The sequence below is a fragment of the Jaculus jaculus genome, chromosome 11 (genome assembly GCF_020740685.1).
Source record: "Jaculus jaculus isolate mJacJac1 chromosome 11, mJacJac1.mat.Y.cur, whole genome shotgun sequence".
NCBI lineage: Eukaryota > Metazoa > Chordata > Mammalia > Rodentia > Dipodidae > Jaculus > Jaculus jaculus.
In genome coordinates this window covers 92,361-120,006 of record NC_059112.1, presented here as the reverse complement: position 1 = coordinate 120,006, position 27,646 = coordinate 92,361, and the positions used below count along the sequence as shown (strand labels likewise).

The window sequence follows — 27,646 nt, the reverse complement described above, 5'->3', positions numbered from 1 at the left end:
TAAGGACAACTTTTTATTGCCACCAGACACTTATCAGTATGTGGTTCTGACTACAATACCCTCTCTTTCAGACTGAAGGGAGCTCAGGGGTCCAAAAGTCATTTAACAGAAATACAGGTAGGTTGGAAGACAGAAGGAACAACTTGTTATCAAGAAAAATCCCAATAGCTTAACATAAAACTAGAATTCAGTTATTACAAGCTAGTCTCAAGTCATGGAGCTGCCCCCAGTATCTAGACAATTGCTCCTACTGATTATAAATGAGTTTAAAAACAGGTCAGTTACAAAAAATTACATGTTTCTTTGGTAAACAATTGGATATATTAACTTTTATCACAAATTATTTTATACAAATGTCAAAAGTGCTTTCAACTAGTCTAAGGACCTTAATTAAATACCATTTAACTAAAACCTGAACTGAGACACACATAATGTAATGAAAACTTTATCCCCTTTGATATATGAGATAATTTCAAAGTATTCTTCAGATTAACTAGATTAAACATGGCTGTCACATTAAAATTTTATTATTGAAAAAATTTTCATGGGTAGCCTACTCAGTGGAAGCCAAAATAGACCAACATGCACAAAATTCATTATTGAATGGCAAAGAAAAAAACAACAAAAATAAATCAGGATGCTGGGAACAAGTTTTGCGAGCTGTAAACTGTGGAACCACTTTCCTAAACATTAAATGCTATTTCCCAACATGGGGCAAGCTGTTTTAACAGAGAAAAGAATGAAACTGACATATTACAAAGAAATTTTTTTTTAAATATATTTTGGATTTTCTGGATGTGTATATATATGACTATATATTAATAATTATAATTAGCTGCACAAATGAACAAGGGTTTGTTTTTTTTTTGTTTGTTTCCCCAACCCACCCCTGGCTCACTTCAAATCAGTCTGATAAAAATACATATCCTTCTCTATAGCCTTTTCTGGTTTAGTATGTTCTCACTCCCAGAGTACTCAACCTTAGTTTACACATGAAACTACATGACAGAAACAGGCTGCAAAGGTGGACAAGGGGAAGCATTTCCCTCTTGTCTTGATAAATCAGTGGCACACACAGAACCCACATTTTCTGAAGCATTATCTTCATTATAGAGCCGTTTGATTCCATCATAGAAATCATCCACTTCCATTTCCTCCACTTTACGTTTAGCAGAGGTATGCTTGCACCCAGTGGCAGCTGGGAGATGATGGTAAAAGGCTGTTGTACTTCTGACTGGCACTTCTGGCTTGCTGTTGTCCTTGGAGAAATCTGGGCCTGAGACAAAGGAGGGATGTACCTTGAACGCTCCTTTGTCACAGGTCACCAGGGTGTGCTTGAGGGGGCGGTAGACATAAACGGAATTTAGAGGCAGGGAAGACTGCAGAGTAGAAAGGTGATGTGCCACCAACTCCCGACAATGGATCAACTGGGAGCTATCCATCTGGACCGGAAAAACAACATTGATCAGACACTTTCCCATCCTGTGACCTGTTCCTTCAGCTTTCTTTTCTCCCCCAATATCGTCTATTTCACATTTATTGATTCTTTTAGCTTACATATTATTTATTTAGTTAGTTTTTTTTAAAGCAGGACCCCAATCCATCCCAGGCTGACCTGGAACTCATTCTAGCCCAGTCTGGCCTTGAACTCACAGCAATCTTCCTCCTACCTCAGCCTTCTGAGTGCTGGCATTAAAGTTGTGTATTTTTCACGTGTATGTATTTGCTGGTCACTTACATGAAAGTAGGCACTATTTTCTTTGTTCACTGCTACATAACCAACATCTGCTTTCTTTACAGTCTTCCTGTTACCTATAAGGCCCTTTTACCCCACTGTCTTTGCCTCTTCTAGTTTCTTCACTGCAGAATAAAGTAAAGATAAATACAAAATTCACTCGGGACTCCTAGCAAACAGGTCTGGTATACTTATACACAAACTTCCCCCTTACTTTACCTATTCCATTCAGGAAATTTGCTTGTCTACCTAAAGCATCAAGGATTACTTCCCTCCAACCCCCATTTGGAGCCCACCCCCCACCTTTTTTTCTTCTTTATTTATTTTATTCATATTTTCATGAGAGAGAGAGAGAGAGGTTTGGCACGCCAGGGCCTCTAGCCACTTTATTTGGACTCCACATTATGGCCTATCTTGTGCATATGTGCGACACTTGCATCACAATGTGCATCTGGCTAACGTGGGACCTGGAGAGTCAAAACATTGAGTCCTTAGGCTCTGTAGGCAAGCACCTTAACAGGTAAGCCATTTCTCTAGCCCTTCTTTTTTGTAAAGCCTAGGGTGGCCTCCAACTTTTTTTTTCCCTTTCTTTTATTTCCCAAGGTAAGGTCTCACTTAAGCTCAGGCTGACCTGGAATTCACTATGTAGTCTCAGGGTGGCCTCAAACTCACAATGATCCTCCTACTTCTGCCTCCTGAGTGCTGGGATTAAAGGCGTGTGCCACCATGCCCAGCTTGGCCTCCAACTCTTAATTCTCCTACCTTGGTCTCACAAGTGTTGGGATTAGGAGTATATGCCACTATGCCCAATTTATTTTTGACATTTTTTTTAACTCAGTTTGATTCACCTCATATAGCTTGCAATAGCATAGCTATATCCAGTACTTCAGAGAACACAGCACTCTAGAGAACATATTGGTAATAATCAATTTCTAAACATATTCATGACATGCTAACCAGGAAAGAATCAATGGGAAGAAGAATGAAAGGCTTTTAGCCATAATGCCATACAAATGTAAAATTAGTTGAAATTGTCCGAATACATGAAAATTACATATTTTAGCATATGTCATTTTGTTAAATGACCTAACCCTTCCCTTCTTATAAAGTACTTTAAGATGCTATGAGTAAGACATAAAAACGGGGCTAAGGAGAAAGCTCAGTGATAAAAGGAGCTTGCTGGTAAAACCTGCTGGCTAGGTTTGTTCCCTAGTACCTATGATGCACAAGGTGGTACATGCATCTGCAGTTAGTTTGTAGTGGCAAGTGGCCCTGGTACACCCATTCTCTCTGCCTGCACATAAATAAAAATATTTGAAATAAGGTTTTTGACTATATGATCTTAAGACAGCCCACTAGTTATCAAATTTGCTAACTAGATTTTAGTGTATTTCTGGGGTGTAGACCCTTGTTAAAAAACTAATGAAAGCACAGAGAAGGGACAGATGGGGCTTCTACTATTATTTCAGGCAGTTTTTTTTTTTTTTTAAAGGAAACCAGGGCTGGAGAGATGGTTCAGTGGTTAGGGTACTTGCCTGCAAAACCCAATGACCTGAGTTCAATTCCCCAGTACCCATGTAAAGCCACATGCACAAGGTGGCATGTGTCTGGAGTTCGTTTGCAGTGGTTAGAGGCCCTGTGTGTCTGTGTGTCTCTCTCTGCCTCTTTCTCACTCTCTCATATATTTATGTTTTGTTGTTTTTGTTGTTGTTGGAGGTAGGGTTTCACTCTAGCCCAGGCTGACCTGGATTTCACTATGTAGTCTCAGGGTGGTCTTGAACTCACAACAATACTATTTTAGCTTCCCGAATGATGGGATTAAAGGATTGCACCACCATGCCCGCCTCAAATAAGTTTTTTTTTTTTTTTAAAGAAAGCTAATAGACAAAAATTGTCAGAAAAGGCCACAGCATAAAATTTTTCTTTGTAAGGAACTTGAATTGCCTTAGAGATGTGGGTTTTATGTACTATATGAAGAAATAAGAGCCTAAAAAACTATTCTACTAACAAAACATAACCTCACTTCCTAGATCACTTGTGTTCTGTCCCTTAGCCTCTGTTTCCTCAGCCTAAATTCTCAAGAACTATTCATTCCTTAGCAACTAAATGACAACTGGCATCCTAGAAAAAGTGAGATGGACCACAAAAAATTTAATGCCTTGTTCAATGGTCATGGGTAAATGCCATGGCAAAATCCTAAAAAAAAAAAAAAAAAAAGGTATAGGTATGAAATAAAAGGAAGACTATGTCACTAATCTTTATGTGTGGCAAAAAAAAAAAAAGAAAGAAGTGATATTTTAGAGATAAAGACTACAAAAGATGGCATAGCTACAAAGAATATTAGAAATTATTCAAACCAGGGGCTGGAGAAATGGCTTAGTGGTCAAGGCACTTGCCTGCAAAGCCAAAGGAACCAGGTTCATTTCACCAGAACCCATGTAAGTCAGATACACAAGTTGTTTCCTGCATTTGGAGTTCATTTGCAGTGGCTGGAGGCCCTGGAGTGGCCATTCTCTCTCTACCTCATTTCTCTCTCAAATAAATAAAAAATAAAAAGTTCAAGAAACCTAAGCTCAAACTTCAAGAAAAAAAAAAGAATTATTCAAACCAGGGTTAAGGTACTCACCTACAAAGTCTAAGCACACAAGTTCAAGTCCCCAGTACCCATGTAAAGCCAAATGCACATAGTGGCACATATATCTGGAGTTTGTTTGCAATGGCTAGAGGCCTGGCATGCCCGTTCCCTCCCTCCCTCCCTCAGCCCCCCTCTCCATCTCTTTCACTCACTCTCAAAATAAATAAAAGAGGGCTGGAGAGATGACTTAAGTTATGGCATTTGCCTGCAAAGCCTAAGGACCCTTTTTCAGTTCTCCAGGACCTACATAAGCCAGATGCACAAGGAGGCACAGGCATTTGGAGTCTGTTTGCAGTGGCAAGAGGCCTTGGTGCACCCATTCTTTTTCTATCTGCTTCTTTTGCTCTCAAATATTTTAAAATAAATAAAGAATTTAAGAAAAATTTTTAAAAGAAATTAACACCAGGCATGGCGGCAGACACCTTCAATCCCAGCACTCGGAGAGGCAGAGGTTGGAGGATCGCCATGAATTCAAGACCACCCTGAGACTACAAAGTAAAGTCCAAGTCAGCCTAGCTAGGGCAAAACCCTACCTCAAAACAATAAAAAAAATCTTTTTTAATTATTTAAACCAATACTATCCATTTAAATTCCACTTCCACCCAGTCCCCAAACAGAATATGTCTAAAAGAACATTATCAAAATAAACCTCTAGGGGCTAGAGATTGATTGATTAGTTGTTAAAGGGACTTGCTTGTAAAGCCTATTGGCCCAGGTTCAATTCCCCAGTACCAACATAAAACCAGATGTACAAAATGGATCTGGAGTTCATTTGCAGTAGCAAAAGGCTCTACTATGACCATATACTCACTTTGCTAGCAAATAATTGTGTGTGTGTGTGTGTGTGTGTGTGTGTGTGTATGTATACACACACACACACAATTTTTGTTTGTTTTTTGAGGTACGTTCTTGCTGTAGCCTAGGCTGACCTGGAATTCACTATGTAGTCTCAGGGTGGCCTTGAATTCATAGTGATCTTCCTACCTCTGCCTCCAGAGTGCTGGGATTAAAGGTGTGCACCACCATATCCGGCAATTGAAATATTTTTTTTAATCATTTTTAGTTATTTATTTGAAGCACAGACAGAGAGAGAGAAAGAGAGAGAGAGAGAAAGAGAGGGAGAGGGCGCGCCAGGGCCTCCAGCCACTGCAAACAAACTCCAGACGTGTGCACCCCCTTGTGCATCTGGCTAATGTGGGTCCTGGGGAATGGAGCCTTGAACTGGGATCCTTAGGCTTCACAGGCAAGTGCTTAACCACTAAGCCATCTCTCTAGCCTGAAATATTTTTTAAAGACCCTCTGATATGGCATAATCTGAATTTGTTCCAAAAAGTATGAAATAAATAATTTGGTCTTTATTAAGATTGTAGCAAAACCTATCTTATCTTGGAATTTCCTCAATTCTAGAAACCAGACAAGCCCTCTAAGCACTCTCCCTTAAAAGTATTTAAGGGAGTGTGAGGAGATGTCACAGTGGCTCAAGGTACCTGCTAGTAAAACATGCCAGCCCAGGATCAATTCTCCAGTACCCACATCAAGCTAGATACACAAAATGGTGCATGCATCTGGAGTTAATTTGCACTGGCAAGATGTCTTGGCATACCCATACTCTCATTCCCTCAATTAGGGTGCACCCATTCTCTCTCTCTGCCTCTTTCTCACTGTCATAAATTAAAACCACACTACTCTTTTAAAAATGCACTTAAGGGCTGGAGAGATGCAATAGTCAAAATCACTTCCTGTACAAGAATGAAGGTGTGAGGAGTACTGAGACCGCTGAAGTTCGATCCTCGGGATCCAACGTTAATAGCTGGACATGGACACAACACATCTATCTGTATCCCTAGTCCAGTGAGGAGAGCAACAGACACCTGAGACTTCCTAGAGCTTATAGAACAAACCAGCAAGCTCCAAGAGACCAGCAAGAGACTCCTGCTTAAAAAAGAATGGGTGCAAGAGCAGTAAGAACAGGTGGTTCTGGCCAATGCAAGTGAACACATGGGACCAGGCATGGACATGTACACTGCCCCCCCAAATTTAAAATGAATGTCTCTACACATAACAAGAGAACATCTATTGCTAATTTTAAAGACTCTCCAATTTGAATATGATAATCATTTCTATCCTTTGATAGAAAAAACTAATTTAGCTAGGAAATGCATCAAGAAGCATTAAAATAAACATTAGTAAATTACTGATGAGAACTGGAACAGAATAGCAAAAGTAATAAATCCCAAAGGATCCAGGTCTGGTGAGCAGCTATCAATAAAGTAACTTAAAAGAAAAAAAATTTTGTTTTAATCTGCAAGTAGAGAGAGATAAATGACAAGTAGATAATGGGTGTACCAGTGCCTCTAGCCACTGAGAACAAATTCCTGACATGCACCACTTTGTGCATCTGGCTTTTTATGGGCACTGGGGATTCAAACCACAGTTGTTAGGCTTTGTGAAGCAAGTGCCTTAATTGCTGAGCCATCCCTTCAGCCTTTACTTTAACTCTTAGAATTAAACTAGCACTTTCAAGCAAGGCATGGTGCTTCATGTGTATAATCCCAGCAAATCAAAACAAAACACCTGACTTTCCACTGAGCCATATCTACAGCCCCTACTCTTATTTTCTTTTGTTTGTTTTTTGAGGTAGGGTGTTCTCACTCTAGCCCAGGCTGACCTCACACTCACAGCAATCCTCTTACCTTGGCCTCCTGAGTGTTGGGATTAAAGGTTTGTGCCACCATGCCTGGCAGAGAGAGAATTGCCATACCAGGGCCTCTAGTCACTGCAAGTAATTCCAGGCACATACACCACTTTGTGCATTTGGCTTTACGTGAGTACTGGGGAATTGAGCTCGGGTCATTAGGCTTTGCAGACAAACGCCTTAACCACTGACCCATCTCTCTAGGCCCTCCTCTTTTTAATCTTTTTTGTTTTTGTTTTTTGAGGTATGGTCTCACTCTAGCCCAGGATGACCTGGTTTCATTATGTGGTCTCAGAGTGGCCTCAAACTCACAGCAATCCCGAGTGCTGGGATTACAGGCATGTACCACCACCCCCGGCTCAACTCTTGCTATTCTTTTTTCAAAATATTTTATTTTTATTTATTTATTTGACAGAGAAAGAGGGGGAGAGAGAGAGGGGGGAATAATGGGTACACTAGGGCCCAGCCACTGCAAACAAAATCCAGACACGTGCACTCCCTTGTGCATCTATCTGGCTAACGTGGGTCCTGGGGAATTGAACCAAGGTCCTTTGGCTTTGCAGGCAAACGCCTTAATCACTAAGCCAACCCACCAGCCCAACTCTTGGCTATTCTTAAGAATGGTCTGGGGGCTGGACAGATGGCTTAGCAGTTAAGGTGTATACCTGCAAAGCTTAAGGACCCAGGTTTGATTCTCCAGGTCCCACATAAGCCAGATGCATATGCCTCTGGAGTTCGCTTGCAGTGGCTAAAGGCCCTGGCACACATATTCTCACTTTCTCCCTCCCCCCCACCCCCCCCTCTCTCTCTCTAATAAATAAATAAATAAAAATCTTAAGAAGGGTTTGGGGCTGGAGAGATAGCTTAGTGGTTAAGGCACTTGCCTACAAAGACAAAGGACCCAGGTTTGATTCCCATAAGCCATTACACATAAGCCATATGCACAAGGTGTTGCACGCATCTGGAGTTGATCTGCAGTGGCTGGAGGCCCTGGCATCCTCCCTCAAATAAATAATATGAATAAGTAAGTTGAGCGTGGTGGTGCACACACCTTTAATCCCAGCACTTGGGAGGCAGAGGTAGGAGGATTGCTGTGAGTACAAGAACATCCTCCGCCTACATAGTGAGTTCCAGGTCAGCCTGAGCTAGAGACCCTACACCTCCAAAAACCAAATAAATAAAAGAATGATTTGCAACAAAGATTTTATAACCATCTATTACCACTATCAATTCCAATAAAGAAAACAGTGATAGTAATGTTAGTTAGGTTGACACATACCTGTGCTTTCTGAAGCAGTTCAATTGTAAGAGGAAGCCAATCAGGAATGAGTTTTTCCATTTCCAAACTAACCATGGCCAGAGCAAGCATGGAGCCTTTGAATTGCAGGAGTTGGTTGCAGGCCATACAGTGAAGGAGTTGCTTGGTAAGGACTGCCAAATGTTGAGATGGGCTCAATCTGGGCAAACTGAAAAGTAATTGAGGCCGAGTTGACACTGCAATGGCATGGAACTGAAAAAACAAAAAGATTTTCACTTTAGTTTTAATTTTTATTATTGTTATTGTTTCGTTTTTCAAGGTAGGGTTTCACTCTAGTCCAGGCTAACCTAGAATCTACTATGTAGTCTCAGGGTGGCCTCAAACTCATGGTGATCCTCCTACCTCTGCCTCCTGAGTGCTGGGATTAATGGTGGGCGCCACCATGCCCGGCTTTAGTTTTATTTAACTATCTTAGAGATTGTGTATAAAAATTATTTACATACTATCAAGTTCTAAGTTTTCAATTTTCGCCTCAGTGATTTCATATATATCCCAATTCCTAATTTTTGACTAGTTTAAATAGTTTTCCTAAAATCAATAAATGACAATGTTTTCAAAGGCACAAAAACACAACTATCTTATGTATTCAAATAAGAAACTAAGTATCTTCTGGTATACTTACAATGTGAAGAAAATCCAATGGTGTGGCAGTGTGAAGGTCCCAATTCAACTTATCAAGAATAATTCTCTCCATTCTTAAAATTTCAGATGAAGAGCATCCACAGAAACTGTCTCTTGCCAATACCTTCAGAACTGGAATTTTCTATCCAAGACAAAGGGGTAGAAGAAAGAGAAGGCAGAAGTAAACTCATTTTCAATTTCTGTTCTAGAAAATAAAAAGCTGATAAATGAAAACAAAGGTAAGAAAAAAGTCTTACAAGGATTCATTACCTCATCCTCTTCAACTGTCTTCGCAGCTAGAAAAAAACAGCTGATTGCAATACAACTCAAATATTTTGGATGGGCCTAAAATTTTGCAAAGGAGAAAAAGCAACATCAGTAATTATATTCAGCTTAGTTTTTTCCCCCACCAAAGTGGTTCTTACTCTAGCCCAAGCTGACCTGGAATTCACTATGTAGTCTCAGGTTGGCCTTAAACTCATGGCAGTACTCCTACCTCGGCCTCTTGCGTGCTGGTCTTGAAAGTGTGCACCACCACACCTGGCACAGTTTTGAGTTTTTATTTATTTTTTGGTTTTTTGAAGTAAGGTCTCACTCTAGCCCAGCCACCATGCACATTTATTTGAAGCTCAAAATTAGCCGGGTGTGTTGGTGCATGCCTTTAATCCCAGCACTCGAGAGGCAAAGGCAGGAGGATCGCCGTGAGTTTGAGGCCACCCTGAGACTCCATACTGAATTCCAGGTCAGCCTAGGCTAGAGTTGAGATCCTACCTCAGAAAACCACAAAATAAATAAAAACAAAAACTCAAAACTGTGCCAGGTGTGGTGGTGCACACTTTCAAGACCAGCACGCAAGAGGCAGAGGTAGGAGTACTGCCATGAGTTTGTTCTCTAAAGTATGGTTTTGCTCTAGCCCAGGCTGACCTAGAATTCCCCTGTAGTCTCAGGGTAGCTCAAACTCACAAACTACCTCTGCCTCCTAAGTGCTGGGATTGAAGAAGGCGTGTGCCATGTGCCACCTTGCCTGGCTCTCCTTATTTTTATTTTTCATGGCTTCATGCATGTGACATAAACACTGTACCATTGTGCTGTATCTCTAGCTCCTTTCTACTTTTTAGCTAGCTTCATAGTAACATGTGCTAGAATTGAGGCAGCATTCACTGTTTCTGTTCAGAGCTTTTACAGTTTGCTTTAATGTTCTTTATTTATATTTTCTGGTTTTTTGAAGTAGGGTCTTTCTCTAGCCCAGGCTGACCTGGAATTCACTATGTAGTCTCATGGTGGCCTCAAACTCCTCCCACCTGGGCCTCTCAATGGCTAGGATTAAAGGTTTGTACCCCCATACCTGGCTAATTGTTTTTTTCACAAATATTTTATTTTTATTTAAGAGGCAGGTGTGGGGAGGGGAAGGAGGAGGGAGGGAATGGGTATACCAGGGCCTCCAGCCACTGCAAACAAATTCCAGTCATACTTACCAACTTATGCAGGTACTGGGTTATGGAACCTTAGGCTTCCCAAGCAAGTACCTTAACCACTAAACCATCACTCCAGCCCTAATTTTTTTAACTTTATTTTTATTTATTTGAGAGAGAGAAAGAGGCAGAGAGAGAATGGGTGCGCCAAGCCCTCCAGCCACTGCAAACAAACTCCAGACGCATGTGCTGTCTTGTGTATCTGGCTTACGTGGGTCCTGGGCAATTGAACTAAAGTCCTTTGGCTTTGCAGGCAAATGTCTTAACCACTAAGCCATCTCTCCAACACCCCCTAATTGTTTTTATTTAAGGTACATTTTAAGTTAACTGCCAGACATGGTGGCACATGCTTTGGAGGCTAAGGTAGGATCACAACTTGCAAAAACAGTAACAAAATTTAAGTTAACTGTTTTGATGCACATTAACTATCTATAGGTAAAGCCTTACCTTTGATATTAATTGGGGTCTGTCATGCTTATTAAGAAACATGAAAAATTAGAAAATACTTGGCAAAACTAAATGTTAGGTTTTTGTTTTGTTCTGCTGGTTTTTCAAAGTAGGGTCTCACTCTAGCTCAGGCTGACCTGGAATTCACTATATAGTCTCAGGGTGGCCTCAAACTCACAGCAATCCTACCTCTGCCTCCTGAGTGCTGGGATTAAAGGTATGCATCAACACGCCCAGCTATTTAGTAATTTAAATATGTGTATTTTATTTTTATTTATTTGAGAGAGTAAGAGGCAGGTTGAGAGAGAGACAGAGACAGATAGAGACAGAGAGGGAGAGAATGAGCGTACCAGGGCCTCCAGCCACTGCAAACGAACTCCAGATGCATGTGGTACCTTGTGCATCTGGCTCACGTGGGCCCTGGGGAAATAGAACCTGGGTCCTTTGGCTTTGAAGGCAAGTGCCTTAACCACTAAGCCATCTCTCCAGCCCGAAGTTAGTAATTTTGGAACAATACGACTATACAACCCAAGAAAGAACTTTCTATGGAATTATTGGTGAAAGGCAAGTTAGCTATGATAGAGGGACAAGGACTTGTTACTAAGATAAAAGGAGGAATATGAGATTACATAATTTAAGAGTTTTAAAAATATATTTTTAACCAAGGCCCAGAAAGCCAAGCGCCACATGTTCTCTCTCATATGTGGATCCTAGCTACAGATGCGTGAGAATGAAAATACTTAGTGGCAGAGGCCAGTAAGTTAAAAAGGAGACATAAAGGGAAGAGAAAGGAAGGGACAAGGATACTTAACAGGTTGAAATTGTATATATGTACGTACAATGATCAAGATGGGGAAGTAATACGAAGGAGAATGGAATTTCAAAGGGGAAAGTGTGGGGGTGGGGAGGGAGGGAATTACCGTGGGATACTTTTTTATAATCATGGAAAATGTTAATAAAAATTTTTAAATTAAAAAAAAAAGGAGACATAAAGGGAAGAGAAAGGAAGGGAGGAGGGTACTTAATAGGTTGATATTGTATATATGTAAGTACAATGATTGAGATGGGGAGGTAATATGATGGAGAATGGAATTTCAAAGGGGAAAGTGTGGGGGGGAGGGAATTTCCATGGGATTTCTTTTATAATCTTGAAAAATGCTAATAAAAATTTAAAAATAAATAAATAAATTTTATATATATATATATGTGTGTGTGTGTGTATATATATATATATATATATATATATATTTTTTTTTTTTTTTTAAATTTAGAAAGAGAGAAGAAAATGATTATGGGCATGCCTGGGCCTCCTACCACTGCAAATGAATTCCAGGCACATGTACCACTTTATGTATCTGGCATTATATGGGTATTGGGGAAATCAAACCTGGGCCATCAGGCTTTGCAAGTAAACATCTATCTTTAACTACTGAGCCACCTTTCCAGTATGAATTAAGTGTTTTTAAAAGTCCTTTTTAATTAAAAGTTTGAAATATGAAAAGGTAACCGAAGGGCTATCCAAATTCTTATACTATTCCATATTTTGTGGCTTTCAGTTTTCCCCTATCCCCTGTGGGTGGAAGGTTTTGAGACAGACTCCATTCTAGTCCAGGCTGACTTAGAAACTCACTCTGTAGACAAAGCTGGCCTCCAAGTTGCTTGGATTATAAGTGTGCACAACCATACACTGTAATTGTGGCTTTACCTTAAGTAATAGCAAAACATTTAATTCATAGTTCCTTCAGCTTACATATTCCTAGGTACATAAATGAATTGCTTTTCTTTCATGGTTGCCATTAAATAAATGCTATAGAAAGCTTTAAATCTACTGAGAACTTTCTATGATAAGAGAATAGCCAATAATATATTACAATAAGGACAATATAAAACCTTTGGTTATATTTGTATACTATTATCCAATAAAATTAAAACAAAGCCAGGTTTGTTGGCACATGCCTTTAATCACAGCACTAAGGAGGCAGAAATAAGAGAATTGTCTTGAGTTCAAAGGCACCCTGAGACTACAAAGTGAATACCAGGTCAGCCTGGGCTAGAGAAAGACCCTACCTTTGCTGGGTATGGTGGCACACCCCTTTAATCCCAGTACTTAGAAGGCAAAGGTAAGAGGATCTTTGTAAATTCGCGGTCACCTTGAGACTACATAGTGAATTTCAGGGTCAGCCTGAGCTATAGTGAGACCCTACCTCAAAAAACCAAAGAAAAATGACATAAAATAATTTTTTTTTTTTTTTTTTTTTTCGAAGTAGGGTCTCACTCTGGCTCAGGCTGACCTGGAATTCACTATGTAGTCTCAGGGTGGCCTCGAACACTCGGCGATCCTCCTACCTCTGCCTCCCAAGTGCTAGGATAAAATAAATTTTTGAAGTGTTTACACCCCAAAGTACATTTTGGAAAATACACATATATTGTAAAAAAAAAAACAAAAAACCCATACAACATGGGTATTCAAAAAATAAATAACAGGGAAGCTAGGTGACATACACCTTTAATCCCAGCACTCAGGAGATAGAGGTAGGAGGACAGCTGTTGAGTTCAAGGTCACCCTGAGACTACACAGTGAATTCTGGGTCAGCCTGAGCTACAATGAGACCCTAACTCCAAAAACCAAAACAATAATGGAGTAATGGGGCTGGAGTGATGGCGTACTGGTTAAGGTATTTGCCTGCAAAGCCAAAGGACCCCGGTTCAATTGTCCAGGACCCACATATGCCAGATGCACAAGGGGGCGCATGCATCTGGAGTTTGTTTGCAGTGGCTGGAGGCCCTGGTGTGCCCATTCTCTCCCCCCCCCCAAATAAATAAATAAAAACTCTTTTAAAAAAAGTAATGATAGAAGAAAATATGCAAAACTCTTATCCTTTTGTAGTTTGATTCACTGTCCTCTAGTACACCGACATGTTAGAATAGTTCTGCTAATGCCATATGGCCTGTACTAAAAAAATCAAGAGAGGGCTGAAGAGATGGCTTAGTGGTTAAGGCGTTTGCCTGCAAAGCCAAAGGATACCGGTTCAATTCTCCAGGACCCATGTAAGCCAGATGCACAAGTGAGCGCATGCATCTGGAGTTCGTTTGCAGTGGCTGGAGGTCCTGGTGTGCCCATTCTCTCTCTCCCTCTCTCTCAAATAAATAAATAAATAAAATATATTTTAAAAAATCAAGAGAGCAAAAATTTCATAGGCTAAATATAACTTGTTGCAAAAAAGTTACATTATAATGAGACATTGCCAACATTTTAAAACAATAGCAAATGAAACATTTTCCTTGGTGATGGAGAGATTGCTCAGCGGTTAAGGCACTTGCAAACCTTATAGCCTAAGTTCAATTCCCCAGTACCTACTTAAGATGCACAAAGTGGAGCATACATCTGGAGTTTGTTTGCAGTGGCAAGAGGCCCTAATGTGCCCATTCTTTCTCTTTCTTTTTCTCTGTAAATAAAAAAACCCACTGACCACAAGAGATGTCCTCACAGATATACATATAGATATCTATCTGTAGGAAACTACCATTCTCCAGGAAAGCTTTCTACTTTTTTCTAATTTATAGTATGTTTACTGATAGCCTATAGCTTAACATACAAGTCCTCCATCATGAGGCTATATTTAAATGTACCTTATAATACTTACCTTTACAGTAGCTAAAAATCTGTCCAAAAGACTGCTAGCCAGAGCAAATGTTTCTGGGTATAGGTTGAACTGGTACTTCAGTTTGGCCAGCCACTGAATTACTTCATCTCTCTGGGATGGAGAAACATTCTATAAGGGAACAATTTATCATTAAGTGTGTGTTTACAATACTCATAAAAAGTTAACTACTCCAGAAAATGCATCTATAAATTAAAGATTTTTTTTAAGGTTATTCAAACATCAAATAAGGTAAGACGATAATAAAATTTTATGTACTATAGCATATTTAATTTCATCAAGTCTTTACTACTCTTCATTAAAATCTGATATGATGGAGAATGGAATTTCAAAGGGGAAAGTGTGGGGGGTGGGGAGGGAGGGAATTACCATGGGATTTTTTAAATAAAAATGCTAATAAAAAAAAAAAAAGAAAGAAAAAAAGAGGGCTGGTGAGATGGCTTAGTGGCGAAGGTGCTTGCCTGCAAAGTCTAAGGACTCTGATTTGAGTCCCCAGTACTCATATAAGCCAGATGCACAAGATGGCACATGTGTCTGGAGTTCATTTGCAGTGGCTAGAGTCCCTGGTGTGCCCATCTCCCCCCCCCTCAAATAAATAAATAAAAATTAAAAAAAAAAATCTTCACTCTGGGGCTAGAGAGATGGCTCTGTTGTTAAGTGTACTTCCTGTGCAAGGAGAGGGCCTGAGGGGACCTGAGACTGCCCAAGTTCAAGTCTCTAGATCCCACATAAAACAACTAAGCATGGCCATGCTCGCCTGTAACCCCAGTCCCACAGGAAAGAAGACATCCACAAATCATCAGAATCCCACAAGCTCTGGAATCAGTAATAAAGAGTCTCTGGCTCAAAAACAATACCAAGGCAGGTGTGGTGGTGCACGCCTTTAATCCCAGCACTCAGGAGGCAGAGGTAGGAGAACTGCTATAAATTCAAGGCCACCCTGAAAGCACAAAGTGAATTCAAGGTCAGCCTGGGCTAGAGGGAAACCCTACCTCGAAGAAACAAAACAAAGCAAACAACAAAAAGACTAGGCAGAACACAGTAATGGTGCAGGATACCCAATGTTCCACTGGATCACCACAGGCAAACAGGCAAGTGACCCCCCCCCATTGTAGGCAAGCGTATGGGGCACTGCAAGAGCACACACTCAGGCATACAACCACATACACCACACATTACACTCAAAACATAAACAAAAAATAAATAAAATCTTTACTCTATCATTTCACCAAATATCTACAGTTTAAATTGAGATATTCAGGGAATATAACATTTTAAAATTTTAGTTTGCCAGGTGTGGTGGCTCATGCCTTTAATTCCAGTACTCAAAAGGCTGAGATAGAGTATCACAGTAAGTTAAAAGCCTGGGCTGCCAGGCGTGGTGGTGCACACCTTTAATCCTAGCATTTGGGAGGTAGAGGTAGGAGGATCGCCGTGAGTTCAAGGCTATCCTGAGACTACACAGTGAATTCCAGGTCAGTCTGGGCTAGGGGAAAAAAAAAAAAAACACTAATGATTTTGGGCTGGACAGTTGGCTTAGTGGTTAAGGCACTTGCTTGTGAAGCTTAAGGACACAGGTTTGATAGCCGTACCCACGTAAGCCAGATGTAAAAGGTGGCACGTGCATCTGAAATTTGTTTGCAGTGGCTGGAGGCCCTGGCATGACCATTCCCTCTCTATCAGCCTTTCTCTCTAATAAATAAATAAAAATATTTTTTTAAAAATAGTGATTTTAATATCCATTTCTCTTGAGTTTATCACTATTCAACAACTATTACCAACCAACTACAGATTTTTTTATTTGTTTTGGTCTTTCCAGGTAGGGTCTCAATCTGGCCTAGGCTGACCTGGAATTCACTATGCAATCTCAGGTTGGCCTTGAATTTACTGTGATCCTCTTACCATTGCTTCCTGAATGCTGGGATTAAAGGTATGCACCACCAAGCCTGGCAAAACAGATTTTTTAAAGTACTACTTCTGTCAGGTAAACACAAAGTAATGAAATGATTCTACTTCTGTAATGACTGGTAAAGAGTATTGTTTCTTAAGAAAAAATATTTATTTATTTTGAAAGGAGAAAAAGAGAGGCGGCCAAGTGTCAGTAGGTCACGCCTTTAATCCTAGCACTCAGGAGGAAGAGTTAGGAGGATCATTGTGAGGTTAGGTCAGCCTGGGCTAGACTGAGACCATACTTTGAGAAAACAAAATTATTCCAATGCATCCTCCTTTACTTTCTGTCATTGCACTTTTCAGTTCTGGCATGACAATGTATTCTTCTGCAGCAGCCAAACCAACACACTTACATGGCTTACATGGTCTTAAGCCAATGCCCTTTGGAAGGACCCTACAATAATGGATAAATAATACTAACAAGAAAATAAATAAAAATGGTTTAAAATCTCTCATATTTGCAACTCACTATTAAGTTGCTAAGTGAAAAAAAAAAATCCCTGTCCACACTTCAAAACGCAAGTCTTATGGTAAAGCAGACTATAAAAATGTCCCTCGGGCTGGAGGGATGGCTTAGCGGTTAAGGTGTTTGCCTGCAAAGCCAAAGGACCCTGGTTAGATTCCCCGGAACCCACGTAAGTGAGATGCACAAGGAGGTGCATGCACCTGGAGTTTGTGTGCAGTGGCTGAGAGGCCCTAGCGCACCCATTCTCTCTCCCTCTCTCTCTGTCTCTTTCTCTCTCTCAAGTAAAATAATAAAAAAAAAATTTTTAATGTCCCTCAAATATTTTAAGTATTGAAACAAAGCTGTGTGTAAAGCTCTAGGTAACACAGTGAAAGAGCACCTGGTCCAGTGTGGGAGTATAATGAAAGCTTCTTAAAACAACTACTAATTCTTACCTTTAAAAAACGAAGGGGAAACCAGGCATGGTGGAACACACCTTTAATCCCAGCACTGGCAGAGGTAGGAGGAGTGCTGTGAGTTCAAGGCCACCCTGAGACTACATAGTAAATTCCAGGTCAGCCTGGGCTAGAGCCTCAAATAAAAGGGGATTAGGGCTGATCATTTGTGGAAGACTGAAAGTTACAGTACTAGTGTTTAAGCCCATGAACTTTCCTCTGTATAACACATATAGAGTGAACAAGGAACAAGTATTAGTTTTCTTCTTTTCCTCCTTTAAACTACCTGATAAGACAGAAAATAAAATTATAAAAAGTTTTTATAATCATGAATAAGGTTATGAACAGAATCAAGAAAGCACCCCATCAGTAGCTATACTAGCAGTGACAACAAAATCCTCAGAAGACAAGTTTCACAAATCAATTCAAACATGTTCTTAGCAGTAATATTTATTAGAAGTGCCTTTAAAAAGTATTTTAGTTGCAAGCAGAAAGAGAGACAGACAGAATGGGTGCACCAGGGTGTCTAGCCACTGCAAAGAACTCCAAATGCATGGGCCATTTTGTGCATCTAGGTTCACACTGGTACTAGGGAATCAAACCCCTACCATTAAGACTTTGCAGGCAAGCAGCTTAACTACAGAGCCATCTCCTTAGTGCCCTGCCCCCTTTTTTTGTTTTTTTGAGGCAGGGTCTTACTCTAGTCCCCAGGCTGACCTGGAATTCACTATGTAGTCTCAAGGTGGCCTCAACCTCATGGCAAACCTATCTCTGCCTCCTGAATGCTGGGATTAAAGGCATGTGCCACCATGCCTGGCTCCCCTTTTACTTTTTAAAAAATGTTTTATGCCTAAAATATTCTATTCCCATTCATTTAAAATAGTGAATAGGACTGAAGAGATGACTCAGAGGTTAAAAGTACTCGCGTCAAAGCCTATGGACCCAGACTTCCCCAGTACCTACGTAAAGCTAGATGCACAAAGTAGCATATGCATTTGGAGTTCATTTGCAGTGGCAAGAGGACCTGGTGAACCCACTCTCTCTCGAATAAAATAAAAATATTGTTTTGTTTGTTTGTTTGTTGAGGTAGGGTCTCACACTGTAGCTAAAGATGACCTGAAATTCACTATGTAGTCTCAGGGTGGCCTCTGATTGACAGCAATCCTCCTACCTCTGCCTTCCAAATGCTGGGATTAAAGATGTGCACCACCACGTCTGGCTAAAATATCGTTTTATTTTTTAACCCTATTTATTTATTTGAGAAAGAGAGACAGAAGAGGGAGAGAGAGAATGGGCACACCAGGGCCTCCAGCCACTACAAATGAACTCGATGTGTGCGCCCTCTTGTGCACCTGGCTTACATGGGTTCTGAGGAATTGAACTCAAGTCCTTTGGCTTTACAGGCAAATATCTTAACTGCTAAGCCATCTCTTCAATCCAAATTACTGTTTTTTAAAAAAGGATGAGGGGAAAATAAAAAAAAAAAAAAAGGATGACGGGGGCTGCAGAGATGGCTTAGTGGTTAAGCGCTTGTCTGTGAAGCCTAAGGACCTAAGTTCAAGGCTCGATTCCCCAGGACCCACGTTAGCCAGATGCACAAGGGGGTGCGCATCTGGAGTTCATTTGCAGTGGCTAGTGGCTCTGGTGTGCCCATTCTCTATCTCCCTCTCTGCCTCTTTCTTCCTCTCTGTTGCTTTCAAATAAAGAAATAAATAAACAAAAAAAATTTTTTTAAAAAAGGATGAGGGACTTGAGAGATAGCTGAGTAGTTAAGGAGCTATGTGACTCTCTCTAACAAATAAAAATATTAAAAAAAGAAAGAAAAGAAATGTCAGGCATAGTGGCTCATGACTTTAATCCCAGCACTTGGGAGGCTGAGGTAGGACTGCTGTGAATTCAAGGCCAGCCTTGGCTAGACACACCTGAAACCGGCCCCCCCAAAAAAGAGTATTTCTGTTTTGGGTTAGAGTTAAGTAGGTGGCAGCAAACCTACACTCCAACTAAGAATAATGTAAAAAAGCTGCTACAATAACCAATTTTTAAAGGTCCAGCACTGCTGGGACAACCAAGCCTATAGGAAAAGAACTAATAAAACATAATGAATCCTGGGCTGAAGAAATGGCTTAGTGGTTAAGGTGCTTACCTATGAAGCCTAAGGACTCATGTTCAACTCCTCAGATCCCACATAAGTCAAACGCAAAAGGTAACACAAATGTCTGGAGTTTTATTGCAATGAAGGCCCTAGCACACCCATTCTCTCTCTCATAAAAGTGTATGTCACCATGCCCAGCAAAAATAAATAAGTAAAAATAGTGACTCCTAAACCAGATATAGTGCCACATACCTTTAACCCCAACACTCAGGAGACAAGAGGTAGGAAGATTGCCATCAGTTCAAGGCCACCCTCAGACTTAGTGAATTCCAGGTCAGCCTGGACTAGGGCAAGACCCTGCCTCAAACATATCAAATAAGGGCTGGAGAGATGGTTTGGCGGTTAAGATGCATACCTGCAATCCCTAAGGACCCAGGTTTGACTCTCCAGGTCCCACATAAGCCAGATGCATATGGTGGCACATGCGTCTTGAGTTTGTTTGCAGTGGCTGGAGGCCTTGGTGCACCCATTCTCTCTCTCATAAATAAAAATCAATCTTTAAAAAAAATCAAATAAAGCCGGGGGTGGTGGCGCACGCCTTTAATCCCAGCACTCGGGAGGCAGAGGTAGGAGGATCGCCATGAGTTCGAGGCCACCCTGAGACTCCATAGTGAATTCCAGGTCAGCCTGGGCTAGAGTGAAACCCTACCTCGAAAAACCAAAAAAAAAATCAAATAATAATGAATCAGGGGCTGGAGAGATGGCTTAGTGACTAAGGTACTTGCTTGTGAAGCTTAAGGACTTAGGTTTGGTTCCTGAGGACCCACGTAAGCCAGATGCACCAAGTAGCACATGCGTCAGAAGTTCATTTTCAGGGGCTGAAGGCCCTGGCTTACCTATTCTCTCTCTCTCTGCCTCTTTCTCTCTCAAATAAATGAATAAAAATTTTGTTAAAAAATTAAAATTAAAAAAAAGAAAAATTAAACAAATGGACAACCACAAATCACCAATTCAGAAATGATAAAAAGGGAACATCAGTATGGACTCCTTAGATGTTAAGAAGATATTGAAAACAAATTTATACAACTAGTGACAATTTAGGTGAAATTAATAAATTCCTTGGGAATTACAGGCTGTGATTACAGGTGTGCACTACCACATCCAGCTAAGAGCATGTTCTTAATGGCACACGTGTACCCTGTGTAATATATAAATATATCAGAGCGCTTCTAGTAAGACTTATCTATCTGAAGAGAGAAATCATTACCTGATTTGAAAGCATTTTCGGCAAATTAACCTTCCACATCTGGGCTTCCCTAGAGATTGACTTTTCCAATAGGAAAGACAATCTCTGGTTTTCCAAAGGTCCTGGAAACTTCATGATATCCTTTGGATCTGCTTGCCACCCAGCTTGATGTAGCTATCTATAAAATCAATATAAATAATGCTCTATTTAATTACTAATATTTTTTAATTATTATTACTAATTATACTTATTACTAACAAATAATTATTTAACTAATATACTTACTTTTTAAATATTAGTACTTATTAAGCAGTTTATAAAACCAAATAGAATGTTACAAAGCAGTATAACAGTTTAATATATGGTATTTTAAAAGCTATAAAATCTTATAATCAGTTACCTAAAACATTCTCACTTCAAATTTAAGCTTCAGTTATAAAAAAAAATCAGCCACTTAAGCAGATGTAAATATTAATCTTACAAATACAGTGTAAACTAGATCATTGTCTGTCAAGAGATATTTAGAAGAAACACTAATATTGGATAGACTGGACTACGGAGGTTCTGAGGTTTTCTTCCACACCTAAATTTTAGGCTGTAATTTATGAGCTCTGGTCTTCAAATTTAAGTCATTTTTTTTTATGCCACACATTAGGGAGGCTCACCAAGTGCCACCATCCTTCTTAACACACCCCACTGGCTTAACACACACACTGGCTACTGTTTTCTATTAATAACATTCCTTTGAAGATTTTAAGAGGCACAGAGAGACAAAATCATGCGAGAAGGAATGTTTAACTACAAATAAGGCCCTTAGATTTTCAAATGTTCAGATGCTGCAGAGGTTATTCTTTTTAACTTAGTTTTATTTATTTATTATGTGAGAGAGAAAGAGTGTGTGTGTGTGTGAGAGAGAGAGAATATGAATGTTCCAGGGCCTCTGCAAACAAACTCCAGACACATGCATCACCATGTGCATCTGACTTACATGGGTTCTAGGGAATCAAACCTGGGTCTTTGTCTTAACCACTAAGCCATCTTGCCAGCCCTCTTTTTAACTTTTGATTGATAACGTCTATCAAAATAGACAATATACTATGAATATAATCCCTTCAACATTCTCCTTTACCCCTTCCAAAATCTCCCCTCCAATGAAACCCTTCTTTTCAACTAGTATTTCTTCTATTTTGATGTCATCATTTTTTCCTATTATGCAGATCTTGTGTAGATAGCATATTATCAACTCTTTCAAAACAAAGGAATCTTCAAAGTATTTTGAGATGAGTGAAAATGAAGACATCCAAAACTTATAAGGAAACAGTATCTAAGAGGGAAATTAACACCTGAAAAATGCCTACATTTAAAAAGATCTCAACTAGCTGGGCATCGTGGCACATACCTTTTATCCCAGCACTTGGAAGGCAGAGGGAGCAGGATGGCTGTGAGTTCGAGGCCAGCCTGGGACTACAGAGTGAGAATGAGTTCCAGTTCAACTTGGGTTAGAGCAAGACTCTACCTCGAAAAACAAAAACAAAACAAAATCTTAAAATTTGCCTAACCTTCACCTAAAAAGACAATGGAAGTCAGATATAGTAGTACATGCCTGTAATCTCAGTACTTCTGATAACTCCTCTGGGCTACACAGCAAGACCCTGTCTTGAAGGAAGAAGAAGAAAAAAAAACACTAACAGAGCCGGGTGTGGCAGTGCATACCTTTAATCCCAGCTTTCAGGAGGCAGAGGTAGGAGGATTGCCATGAATTCGAGGCCACCCTGAGAGTATATAATAAATTCCAGGTTAGCCTCAAATAGAGCAAGACCCTACCTCAAAAAGCAAAAAAAAAACAAAAAAAACAAAAAAAAACTAAAAGGACTCCACAATATAATAAAAAAGGTTATCTATGACAAGTTAAATTTGTTCTAAGAATGTACAATTAGCTTAAAAGAATATAGTGTAATAAACCATATTACAGAGAAAACAGAATCATTTTTTGTTCACACCAAGGAAAAAAGGAAAATGAGCTCAGAGTTCCAAAAGCTTAAGAAATACACTTAGGGCTGGGAAGATGGCTCAGCAGTTAAAAATATTTGCTTGTAGCCTGCCAACTCAGGTTCAATTACCCAGTACTCACATGTAAAGCCACAAAGTGCAGCATGTATCTGAGAATTCATTTGCAGTGGCAAGAGGGCCTAGCATACCCATTTCACTCTCTGCTCACAAATAAATGAAAATATCTTAAAAAAAAAAGAAAAGAAAAAGAAAAAGAAAAACATGTGAACAGGGAACAGTGTCACATGACAAGAAACTTGGGAGGTAGAGGCAGGAGGATCATTAGGTTAAGTTCATCCCTTGGCTACATGAGTTCCAAGTCAGTCTGAGCTACAGGAGATTCCCACCTCAAACTGACAGATAAATGCATACAAGCAATGAATGTAAATAGGAAAGAAAAAAAACACAAGTGGTGAGAATTGTGGAGATGCTCAAGCTTAAATGAAGCACTAACTGAACTGGCTCCTATCTACAGGGAGATACATGTTGTAAATGTCATTACTAGATCCAATAAGATAAATGGAATATGGACTATAGATTACAAAAAATACATCAAAGCTAATTTTACTAGAATTAAACTTTACTGTTATTTTGTATGGGAATATCCCTATTCTCAGGAAATACAGATAATTTTAGGACTTTGTAATATATGCCAAACACAAAATATTAAGTATCTCTGGGGAGAAAAATTAAGTTTCAAATTATTTACAAATAAAAAATGTAGAAATAGCAAAAAATGAGATTTTATGAAAATGCTTAAGTTAGTATTTTCTACACTTCTTTTCTAAGACAAGATAGCTACTATGGCAGGGTAAGACCAGAGAATGCAGTGTTCATTATTTTATGGACAACTTACAAAGCTATCTTCTAATGTAAAAGATTATTTAAGCTACATGGATAATGAATTTTGCTAACACTAACATAATAAATATAAATGCTAAACCCTCAATTATACAGTTTTTTTTTTTTTTCTGAAAATGAGGTCTTTCTTGCTACACAGCCCAAGTTGGTCTTGAGCTTGTGATCCTCCTGCCTCAGCCTCCCCAAGACAATTTTACCTTTTATTTATTTGAAAGAGAGAGAGGAAAAAAGAGAGTGTGGGTGTATCAGGGCTTCCCGTGACTGCAAATAACTCCAGATGCATGCAACACTTTGTGCATCTGACTTTACATGGGTACTGGGGAATCAAACCCAAGCTTTGTAAGGTAGCATCTTTAACTGCTGAGCCATCTCTCCAGTGCAGTTTTACCTTTTTAAATGACAGAACTTTACCTTGTTATTGTATTCCCACTCTTTAAGATATATGCACAATTTTGATTACATTTTAGTTTCTAACAGTTAAAGGACTAACTATGCATGTTGAGTAGCCCTTATGTGAAATGCTTATGCCCAGAAGTACTTCAATTTTTATTTTGAAATATCTACATATACATAACAAGGCAGATGGGAACCCAACCTAAACAAGAAATTCATTTATATATACTTTACTCATATAGCCCATAGGCAATTACATATAAATTCAAAATAATTTTGCACATAAAAGTTTCAGTGCAGAATTTCCCACTTGTGACTAATGTTCAAAATTTTTTAGATTTTGGAACATTTTCAATTTTATGATTAAGAATTCTCAATCTGGGCTGGAGAGATGGCTTAGCTGTTAAGCACTTGCCTGTGAAGCCTAAGGACCTCAGTTCGAGGCTCAGTTCCCCAGGTCCCACGTTAGCCAGATGTACAAGGGGGCACACGCGTCTGGAGTTTGTTTGCAGAGGCTGGAGGCCCTGGAGCGCCCATTCTCTCTCTCCCCCTCTATCTGTCTTTCTCTCTGTGTCTGTCACTCTCAAATAAATAAATTAATTAATTAAAAAAAAAAAGAATTCTCAATCTGGCCAGCCGTGGTGGTGCACACCTTTAATCCCAGCACTCAGAGGCAGAGGTGGGAGGCTCGCCATGAGTTCGAAGCCACCCTGAGACTATATAGTTAATTCCAGATTAGCCTGGGCCAGAGTAAGGCCCTACCTCAAAAAAACAAAAATAAATCAATAAATAAATTCTCAATCTGAATTGTGGTTGGCATATTCCACGCATCTAACTTTTAGTTTTACATTTTTCCTATTTTTTTTCTCAACTGCTTCTACAACACTCTCCAAACTTACTACATAGCTTAATTTCTGAGTTAATAAACTGCTTATTGGATAGCATAAACTACATTACCAACATACATATAGGGCCTCATGCTCTTCTGGCTGCACAAAACTAGTATAATTAACAACTTAATATGTAACTATACTATTTATGAGAATCACAATGCCAACTCTAATACTAAAAATCTAATTAATAATCCCGTAGTAGTAACTCCTCTTAGTTCCCCTTTTGAGGATGGATTAATGTGAACCTACAAGAACCTCATGTTTCACTATATGTTCCTTGACTTTATGCACCAGAAAAAATGAATTACAGGTAATTGATCATTCCCAACCTGCCATGCTTTTACACACACTACTCTTTCAATTTCTGTAGCCCACACTGCTAAAACTTGCTGTCAGTCTATGAATAGCCCCCTTTAGAATTGTGCAGTTTATGACCTACCTTCCCACATAATCCTACCTTTGCTATTAACTGCTCTATGATGATCATTTCTAAACCAGCCTTTTCTTGAATTTGTTGGTGGCCAACATTTATTTCCAGTTTAGCACATGACTAATAAAAGCACTTGTTTAAGGTACTTAACAAGTAAAAGCACTCAGTACTTACTATTTGGCCAGGTATTGTCCAAAGTGCCTTCATATTAACCTAGATGTAATCCTCACACAACCTTACTAAACTGAAGCTACCAAATCCATTTCAAAAATGAACAAGCAGGGGACTGGGGAAATGGCTTAGCGGTTACAGCATTTGCCTGCAAAGCTTAAGGACTGGGGTTTGATTCCCCAGGACCCACGTAAGCCAGATGCACAAGGGGGCACATGTGTCTGGAGTTCGTATGCAGTGGCTAGAGGCCCTGGCACTCTCTCTCTTTCTCTCTCATAAATATTTTTTTAAAAAAATGAACAAGCACACTTAAGTGAATACTCTTCATTCAAACAGTTACATAATCAGAATAAAGCAAATATACTCTTGGCTTTCAATCCTGACCGAGATGTGCTGTTCTCAGGTTCCACTCTAGCTTACTAAGGAAGACATCCTACCACATACAATCTATCTATAACGACGGGTCATGTCTACTATACCTTCTGAACACATCTGTCCTTACATTATCATTAAGCCAGTTTAAAAACCTCTAGTTCAAGAGATCTGAATCCCTCTGGTTCTGGGTTGGCCAATTTAAACCACATCCATTCTACGTAGGCTGCTTTCTTCCATCCTTCACAAATTACACAGAAAAATGAAGAAGAGACCATATAGTAAAAAAAAAGACTGAATTCTAGGCTCTTATCCAAAGGCAAACATGTTGTGGAGGCTGTTTTTCCTCATATGTGAAGATGAAGATGCTACTGCCTACATCAGTGTAGATGAAATTGCAAACCACTAAAAACCTTGCCTGAAAGCTGGGTGTAGTAGCGAACGCCTTTAACCCCAGCTCTTGGGAGGCAGAGATAGGAGGATCGCTGTGAGTCTGAGGCTACCCTGACTACAGTGAATTCCAGGGTCAGCATGAGCTACTATGAAACCCTACCTCAAAAAAAGAAAAGAAAAAAAAATTGCCCAACAGCCAACCCTCACCAAACGCTGCTGCTCAAAACTCTGAATAGCGCCTCACTGACAAGCATAAAAGCCTTTTTTTTTTTTTACCTTGACAAAGACCTTCAATTAATCCATCCTTACCTCCCTAGATGGAAACTTTTCACTATTTTGTTATGAGTCTCAACTTCTTCCCAAATGATCTGCAGACCTTTAGCCCTTCTTTCTCTCCTTCACGATGGAACTCACTTCTCTACTTTCACCCACCCAAGTTCTGGACATCGCTCCCCTCCCTCAATTTCCGTAACGTGGGTGGGTCGCCCAATTCGCTTGGCATTCTCTCGGCTTCCCACTTTAAGTGATCTTGCTGTGGTTCCCGCAGGATCCGTGACGTCCAAGGGTGTTAGTGTGTACCCTTCTTGATTAGCACTGCTTTACGGAGCCTAGAACATACACCTGGGTGGGTAATGTACTGAGGTTACAAAAAAAGTTACTCAAAGCGGAAAAGACGGCCTGAAATAGAACCTAAATGGGCCAGAGGCGCGGAAGGGCGAGTCCCTTCGGCTCCCCGGGAGGGGGACACAGGGGTGGGTGTCCCGGGAGCCGCGCGCGACCTCGGGGTATGACACTCCGTGGAGTGCACCGTGGCAGGATGCTTCGACGCTCAGAGCTCGCGCCCCTCACCTTCTCCTCCTCCTCTTCCTCCTCCTCCTCCTCCTCCCCGGCGGAGCTGTAGGCCTCACAGTGGTGACGCGGTGTCATCCGGGGGCCCGTTACCGCCTCATTTTCCTCTGCGCGCGGCGGCGTGGCGCGCGGGACGAGGACCGGGCCGACAACCGAGGGAGAAGAGGGTGAGCCGGGCCGGGGGCGCTCGAGCGGGACGCACAGCTGCGGCCAGAGGGTCAGTCAGCGAACTAGTTCCATGATGACCCCGGACCTGAGGCCGCCGCCGCCGGTCCCGCTGCTCCCACCGCCGCCACTCGAGCCCGGGTGAGGAGGGGGCGCCCTCTCGCCATAGGGCGGCGGGGGCCGGGGAGAGGCGGGGGTTGAGGCCGGCTCTGCCCCTGCCCGGGGGAAGCGCCTCCAAGGGGAAATGGTGGAAGGGGAAAGGGGGGGGGAGGAAGAAAAAAAAAAAAGGAAAGGGAA

At 40.5% G+C, this 27,646-nt stretch overlaps 1 protein-coding gene across 2 annotated transcripts; it reads right to left on the bottom strand.

Annotated features, from left to right (window-relative positions):
* Ccni (cyclin I) lies at positions 1–27,646 on the bottom strand. 2 transcript variants are annotated; one of them, XM_004664889.2, is made up of 7 exons: positions 27,185–27,645; positions 20,795–20,951; positions 14,568–14,696; positions 9,275–9,349; positions 9,006–9,146; positions 8,345–8,575; positions 1–1,442 (listed from the first exon to the last, which is right to left on the bottom strand). In XM_004664889.2, exons 2-7 carry the CDS (start codon positions 20,906–20,908, stop codon positions 999–1,001), a joined length of 1,134 nt encoding a protein of 377 aa, XP_004664946.2. In that variant the 5' UTR covers positions 20,909–20,951; positions 27,185–27,645; the 3' UTR covers positions 1–998. The 2 variants fall into 2 exon arrangements, with proteins under 2 accessions (XP_004664946.2, XP_045017636.1); XM_045161701.1 differs by lacking the exon at positions 20,795–20,951 and having other exon boundaries at positions 27,185–27,646.

Bases quoted from the DNA above. Each gene is read 5' to 3' on its own strand.
- Ccni (XM_004664889.2), bottom strand. From the start codon at position 20,908: ATGAAGTTTCCAGGACCTTTGGAAAACCAGAGATTGTCTTTCCTATTG. The intron at 14,697-20,794 runs GTAATGATTTCT...GTTCCCTTATAG, and splicing joins CGAAAATGCTTTCAAATCAG to AATGTTTCTCCATCCCAGAG. The intron at 9,147-9,274 runs GTAATGAATCCT...TGTCTTGGATAG, and splicing joins AGACAGTTGAAGAGGATGAG to AAAATTCCAGTTCTGAAGGT.